At 33.4% G+C, this 8,203-nt stretch overlaps 1 protein-coding gene across 1 annotated transcript in view; it reads left to right on the forward strand.

Annotated features, from left to right (window-relative positions):
* Positions 1–2,737, forward strand: part of LOC112042983 (lachesin-like) — a 100,647-nt gene extending 97,910 nt beyond the window's left edge. Inside the window, exon 9 of the mRNA XM_024078217.2 lies at positions 148–2,737. Coding sequence (XP_023933985.1) covers positions 148–527 — 380 coding nt within the window. The 3' untranslated portion in view covers positions 528–2,737. The remainder of the gene's footprint in view (positions 1–147) is intronic.
* The last annotated feature ends 5,466 nt before the right edge of the window (positions 2,738–8,203 follow it).

The raw sequence follows: 8,203 nt of genomic DNA on the forward strand, positions 1-8,203 counted from the left end.
ATCGTAATTTTACATTTACGTACTTGTTTATTTACTTTTCTATTCTTATCCGAATATGTCGTTACTAAATATATTATCGCGAATTTTCCAATTAAACAGATTACTTAACAATAAAGTTTTTAACGATAAAACTATTCATATCAACAGAAACGCCGCAGAAGACGACAACAACAACAACAACTACGACAACCACGACAACAACAACGGAACGCACAACTGCCGCAGCGACAACTCGGCCACCAAAACGACACCACAACAAGAAGCAAAAAGACAGAAACCAGAACACAGTCGACGTAGAAATTCACGAAATCAACAACGCACTCAATTTATACAACGTGAATGCATATGGACACTCGAATAGTACGCAAAATGAATACGCCCAGAGGACAGAGAGGCAGAAAGTGAGGCCTTCTGGCCCGCCTCGACCCTACGTCGTTTACAACAACGCTACATTACAACAACGCTACATCACAACAATGCAATATTTATTTATTATCTTTGTCATAACTAGTTTATTAATATTGTAAAAGAAACCGATTTTTTATATAGTTTCGTATTAGGTGATAAAAAATGGCTGTTGAATTTTCTAAGAATACTTATTGTAATTCAAGATTGTTGTAAACGATTGAGCCCGTACATACATGTTGAGATTGTTATGTAAATCGGTAAAATAAATATCAGCTTTAATGTAAGTGTAGTGTAAGTAAATCATGACAATAACTGAAACAAATAATTATGTATGACGGTGTTATAGGTAGTCCTATTAAACATTATATTATTAATATTATCTCAAAAATATCAAAAATGTCATATCATTTTAGTATTCGAAAATTTTGAAACCAACTTTTTATATTATTCACATCATAAACAAGAATGTTTGTTTATAATTTATACAATTTTATATTTGATTAAAAAAACCCTTCAAACGTTATGAAGTAAATGTTCATAAAATATTTGTATTAACATTAATAAGTATATTAATTAGTAAGTAGAATAATGAATCATGAGAGATGAATATAAATAAATATATTATAATAATCATTCGTAAAATAATGTAATATTTTAAAAATATGTTGATATGACATTTAGTCGTGGTTATACTGAAAAATGTGTATTCGTATAAGAAATAAAATTATTATTAACTTAAATTATTAAGTACGTAGTAGTATTTTGTAAATGACAATATGATTGTAAAGACAATAATAGAGACCAACAAAAAAGCGAGGGCAAGTATATTTGTGTAACATATATAAAAGTTTATAATTATTACAAAACATTTTTACAATATTATAATTATTTAAGCAGTTTGTTATTAAAAATATTGTAATTTAGTATTGCAAAGTAAATGCGACTTTTTGCTGTTTATTCTTACTCACTTATGAATTAATGTAATTATTTTTAATTACATATTCACATATATAAAGGAGTGGCGATAAATAGAGCTTGTTAAAATCAAAAGATTGGTGCGACTCAATTTTCTGAAGTCAAATTTCGTGTGCATCTCTATTCATTGTTTCAGAGATAAAGTTTCTGTTAATTTTTGCCAAAAAATGTTGTTTTTGTACTTTAAAAAAATAATATTAGATCCAGAAAAGATAAAACGAGTACTCATTGCTTAAACAAATTATCAAAGAAGTACTAGAAAATTATTAATGTAAATCTTTTTAATTTTAATGTGTTTTGTAATTTAATGTATAACAACAGTATGCGAATATTAAAATTAAATTTATGCCTTTAAATTATGTGACAAAGCACGACTATTATGAAATACATTTTGACTGATTTCACTCTAACATTTAAATTGTGGACAATATTCATAAATTTTTTAATATATTTGAAATTTGGATAATAATTATGATACCTAATAAATTTGTCTTCCGTGTAGATTATAAAGTGTTTCGGCTCTTATAGACGAGCCAAATTAATTACAATTAGTATAGCTATTGAAGTTTCTTTTGAACTTCGTAACACGTAGTATGTAATTAATTGTTCTTAATAACTACGAGTAAGTAACAACAAAGAATTTATTGTAGATTTAGAATAACGCTTTTTGTATAATACAATATAAAACTACAGAATTCAAAAATTGACAATACTTTTATTAGATTTACATACATGAGTATCATTGAAATACATTTTTATAAGAATTATTGTCTCTATTATAAACTTTATTATGGATAGAGATTAAATTGAAATGATATTAACTATTGCTGAATAACAGGCAGCTTCCGATTTGTTTAATATTTTCAAATAAATTTACTTTATAAACGGTGATTACAATTATTCTTTACAACAATATGATTGGACTTATTTTGTCTACAAATTATACAGTTCAATAAGATATTTTTATTGAAGTGTGATTATATTGTTACTAGTAAAATAATTTTACCGGTAAGACAATAACTTTTAATAATAGTAAAACCGTTGTGAAATTTAATGACAATAACCTGTACTACAATAAGTATTATTTATGTTAAGTGTTATTACAGTACTTATAACTTATTTTGAATTGTCATTGCAAAACTACATGCTTATGTTTGAAATGTAACTTTCATAAAAAGGGAAAAATGTAATTGTAATTATAATAAAAGTTGTTATGACAATAATATCCGACAATTTTAGTAACATTATGTAAATATTTTAATATCAAGTTAAACACATTTCTAGTATGAACGTAACTTTATATTTATCAATGTTAAAATTAAGATGTTGATATCATTTTATGATATTTTAAAATAAAAGATATATTCTATTGGGAGGTTTTTTTTTCTATCGACTACTTTAGTTATTCTAATAACTCATGTAAATACATATTCTATCTTTTTAATTTTGTAAATTCATCATCAAAAGTGATGCGTTCGTCTCAATCACGTTTAAAAGCAATTAATTTAGACTTCTAGTTGAGTCCACATTGACTTGCTGCTCGTTGATTGCAAATAAATGTAACTTCCAATGTGCAGAATAACAAATAAAGACTAAAGCAGTTAGAATAACCAATCAGCCAATCGTAATTCTAAGTCATTTGACATATTAATGAAAATTGGGAGGGATTTGGTGATAATAGCAGACAAATTATAAAATTGAGTACGTACTCTTTACTGTTACATGTTGCTGTGTTAATAAGACCTTCGTCTTTCGACCTTCGGACCATAATAGCTTTGGGAGGTAGCTGGTTTCAAGGGTCCAGTGTTTCCAATTGTCCCAGTATATAGCGCATTTTTAAATTTTTCTCGGCATTAATTAAAAATCATATCGCATTGGCCAGTCACATTTGTAGCAATTTTTTGAAAATGACAAAATATGTAATGAAAAAAAAAAGATTATTCAAAAGGAGATCTATACAACTCAACTCCATGTGTACTGTTTAGCAGCAAACAAATTAAAAATAAAAATTAGATTAATAAATTTAGAACAATTAAATATAGTTAATATTATTTGAATAACATTTTATAAAGTATATCATTTAGAATAAATAACTTAAATAAAATAAATAAATAAATATACTTAAACAATAAAGTCAACGAGTATAGTGAAGGTTAGGTACGTTTCTGGCGACTTAGGTTATGGTTCAACAAATTACGTTTATACCTATTATTCAGATCCAAAGTCCATTTTGCATCTGAACGCTGCAGAGTCAAGATCTCCGCAGGATGCTCTGGTTTTGTTTTGAAACGTTTGTAGAGGGTTTTCAGTCGAACTGGGTGACGTTTTAATATACTTAGTGTCGTCAGCAATTTGCGGATGATATAAAAGTCATCATCATCATCATCATCAACATCATCATCATCATCATCATCATCATCATCATCATCATCATCATCATCATCATCATCATCATCATCATCATCATCATCATCATCATCATCATCATCATCATCATCATCATCGTTAACAGCCGATGGACGTCCACTGCGGTCCAACTAGTCGACCAACACTGCGGTTTCGGGTGCGGGGTCGCCATTCCAGAACTTTGGGACCCCAACGTCCAGCGGCTCTTCGAACTATGTGGCCTGCCCATTACCACTTTATCTGAGCTGAGCTATATCAGTGACTTTGGTTCTTCTGCGGATCTTCTCATTTCTGATTCGATCACGCAGAGAAACCCCAAGCATAGCTCGCTCCATCGCCCGCTGAATGACTTTGAGCTTTTTTATGAGGACCACAGTTAACCGAGACCGGGTCGTTAACTGTGGCCCAATATCAAAGTAGAATTAATTACTAATATTATTAATTTGTAACACTATACTATTATAATCTACCAATAAGTAGGTTGAAATGCATATTAGCACATTCCTACTGTAGATTTTCTGCATTTATCTTGTTCGTCGTTGTTTTAAGCTAGCTAGGAATCAGATTTTTTTTTGAAAATAGTTTGACCTAATTTAAAAGAGTTCGTTTTCTCTCTGATCCATTTGGGAATCTAAATCCGAATTACCGATTAATCGAATACACTGTTCTCATTCAACTAATCGAAAAACGTTTAATGTGGGTACTTAAGACAAAGACTGGGTTAACTCACGGAATCGTTGAGATAAATTCTTGTAATGAAGTTATTCTTAAATAACTGCCTTCAGTTGTCGCTTAGTTAAATGTCATCCTCAGCTTATTTTACTGGTAGGGCAGACGTGCACGTCATAGATACAAAAATACAGTACCTACCCTTAGAACTCATTACGAACCTAGGCCTGTAGCAATGTGGCAAGTCAATTCTCTTTCTACGTTCGCAAACGCTTCGGAAAGTAAAAAAAAAATATTACAATTTCTGTCGATAGGTCACGTGATGAAGTTATCGATCGGACATGTCATATCCATATTTTTTTTAGTTTTCGAAGCGTTAGCGTTTGTGGCTACAGGCCCTATATTTGAAAAATAAGTAAGTTTTAATAGTTAAAAACCTTGGGCACGCCACTGGGCATAAGTCCTATTGTTCTTAGACCGACGGCACTCCAATGCTGGTTGATGGGTGATGTACAAAGATCACGATCCGAGTATGTTAATGATATTGACTAATTAGACCAATGAATTACGTTTGCTCTTTGAGACACGGGTTCATGCTATCGACTTTAGACTTACAACTTGTAGTAGACTTAGAAGTTCACAACATTTTTCAGGACAACTTAATTAACAAATTAATCTGTAACCAAAATAAGACCCTAGAGTAGCAGACAATGAACTTGAGTGAAGTCACGCACTTGTGAACGATGTGTGTAGGGTTAAAGGCGCCTTTGACAGATATCTAACACTCCCCTTTTCCACTCAAGTCTCTCTCCTCGCCTATCCCAAGTAACCCATAAAGAATTACACAACTAGAGATGTGGACAGCTCGAACGCCAAGAGCACACTGAAGCCGTCCGTACTGCAAGTCGTTGCAACGCGGCGATAACACAACCAAAATTTTTGGGAGGAAATAGAGCTACTTTGTTCAAAGGTGGGATTGCTTTCCAAACCGGTAAAAGTATCACAACTCATTGTTTGTATAGAAGCCTACTAGAAGAAATAAATTTGATTTGATATTATGCAGGTAACAAGAAAGAAACGCACAGTAAGTAAGTTGCGGGTAGCAAAATAAGTATAATATTTTGCGGCTTTGGGAAATTGAGAAATAAATCACCGAATCCAAGTATCTCATAAATAAATGATTACTCCTATTGTCGTGGCACGTTTTACGTGAGTATATCACTTATGTGGCGCTCAGCGGATTTATTCGAAAGTAATTTTCGGTGAGCATCTGGCGTTGCGGTATGAGAGATTCGGCTGATCAATATTCCGAGTCTCGGGGAACTGTGAAATATGTCAGTCTCTTACTCAATCCGCGGAATATGAACTGCATTTTAAGGAAACGCGGAAATATTATGAGTCAATATTTTAAGTAGATGTGAGTAAAATGGATAAGTAAAGTTATTCCGTATTTCTACTTCATCGGAGTAGGTATCAGCTGAAGCACATTAAATATTCATAGCATTATTCAAGAAATCTGATTTGAAAGCTTTATTTTGTTCCTTGTTTAGTTTTGTCGCAAGATGGTGCTGCAATCAGCATAAGTCGTGGTTGGGGTGGGTAATATACTTTTTTCTACAGTTTTGATGTCCTCCTTGACGTGTTTGTCAAAGGTGACAACTTGGCTTCATCTTCTAAAGTGTGTCCAGCTGAGGGCTTGACCCAACTTAATTAAGAAAATCCGGCTGTACGACTAGCAAGTCACAATAAGCCTCAATAGTTTAGTGGTAATGGGGCCGTACTCATCACCGAGAAGTTGTGGTTCGATGCCCGCCCGCTGGTCTACCTACCCACCAACTCCTAACGCAGATTTTATTCTACTACTTGAACGGAAGCGGGAATAGTGGCTATATTTAAAAAAAAATTAAAGAGCTAACTTGTAAAGAATAAAAAAAATATGGCAAATATTCTTTGAAAAAAACTATTTAATCTTTTATTAAGTTTTTACATGTTAGCCCTTGACTACAATCTCATCTGACGGTAATTGATGATGCAATCTAAGATGAAAGCGGGCTAACTTGTTAGGAGGAGAATGAAAATCCACACCCCCTTCGGTTTCTACACGACAATGTACCGGAACGCTAAACCGCTTGGCGGTGCATTTTTTCCAGTAAAGTGGTAAGTAGCCACCGCCGAAACCTTCCACCATCCTAACCTGGACCAAACTTTAATCGGCCCAGCCGGGGATCGAACCCAAGACCTCCGTCTTGTCAAATCCACCACATTTACCTCTGCGCCACGGAGACAGTCAACAAGAACATTAAAGAACAAGGTACACAAAAATAATAATAGACAGCTTTACAGACATAACTTGTTTCGCAATTAATCGATTACCTAATATATCAGCTTAAACAACAAAATCTATACTAATATAATACAGCTGAAGAGTTTGTTTGTTTGAACGCTCTAATCTCAAGAACTACTGGTCCGATTCGAAAAATTCTATCAGTGTTAGAAAGCCCGTTTATCGAGAAAGGCCATAGGCTATATACTATCTCCGAATTTCTACGGGAACGGAAACCACGCGGGTGAAACCGCGCGACGTCAGCTAGTCAATGATATGTTGCGTAAGCCAGGATAATTGCTAGTAGATACTTGTAAAATACAGGTAAACAGCCAGTATTTAAACAATGAAAATACTTATATTATGTTTCTACCACATTATTCAGACTTTCACAAGGGTATTAAATTTCCCTCATTATTATTGAAAGGCTTTATATTATGAACTAAGTTCGATCCCGTTGATGGAATCGGCATATATTTAACATTGCCTACATTGGAATAGCATTGTGGTTGTAAGTTCCGTATCCTTAGAGGCCTGTCCCACTTGTGGGCTGTAAAAATGTTAGGTGATTATATGTTGATAACAAGGTACAGGTCTACTCACTTCTATAGAACTGCAATGAAGTTCAGACCAACCACGCTACTCCGATGCGGTTTGGTGGGCTTCTGTAACAATAACTATCTTTTTGACGACCTCTCTGGTAAGGTAGGGGTTGGGTAGAGGTAGGGTAAGGTAGAGGTAGTGCAAGTGTAGGATACCAGTAGGGTTGGGAAGGGTAGGGAAGAAGAACACATGAGTCAAAGCGAAGCTTGACTGGGTCTGCTAGTTTTTCTAAATTATAATTATACTTATCTTAATTGCCACTGAAGGATTGTATGTACCTTTAAGTTTATATCAAACACATGAGCTTTCACGTGTCTAATCTCCAATCGTTGGATTCGGTTCTCAAATTAATTGAAACTATCATTAAAAACCATTAAAACGTTGCTTTACAGAATCAACTATTTAAAAAAAACAATTTACTAAGTGACGATTGTTAGTATAACAAAGCAGATTCGTATCGAATTATCTTTAATAAGCCCTTCTCACCCTTATCTGAAATAAATAAATTCCGAAATCGAGCTATGAAAATTTATGGCCTCCTTTATTTACTGTTGCGAAGAGATTGCAGAAAATGTCAGTGCCCTTTGATATGGGGTCGTTTGAAAGTGGAAAGTAAGCTAATGACCTGTTTTTTAGGGTTCCGCGCTCAAAAGGGGAATACGAGGCCTTATTGTTAAGATGCCGCTGTCAGTCCATCCATCCGTCCGTCTTTCATTAGGTGTATCTCATGAACCGTGATAGTTAGTTGAAATGTTCAGAAACGCTATCACTATAATCATAAATACTTAAAAAGGCACTCTAGACATCTGTCGAGCGTGT

Source organism: Bicyclus anynana, chromosome 10, assembly GCF_947172395.1.
Source record: "Bicyclus anynana chromosome 10, ilBicAnyn1.1, whole genome shotgun sequence".
Lineage (NCBI taxonomy): Eukaryota > Metazoa > Arthropoda > Insecta > Lepidoptera > Nymphalidae > Bicyclus > Bicyclus anynana.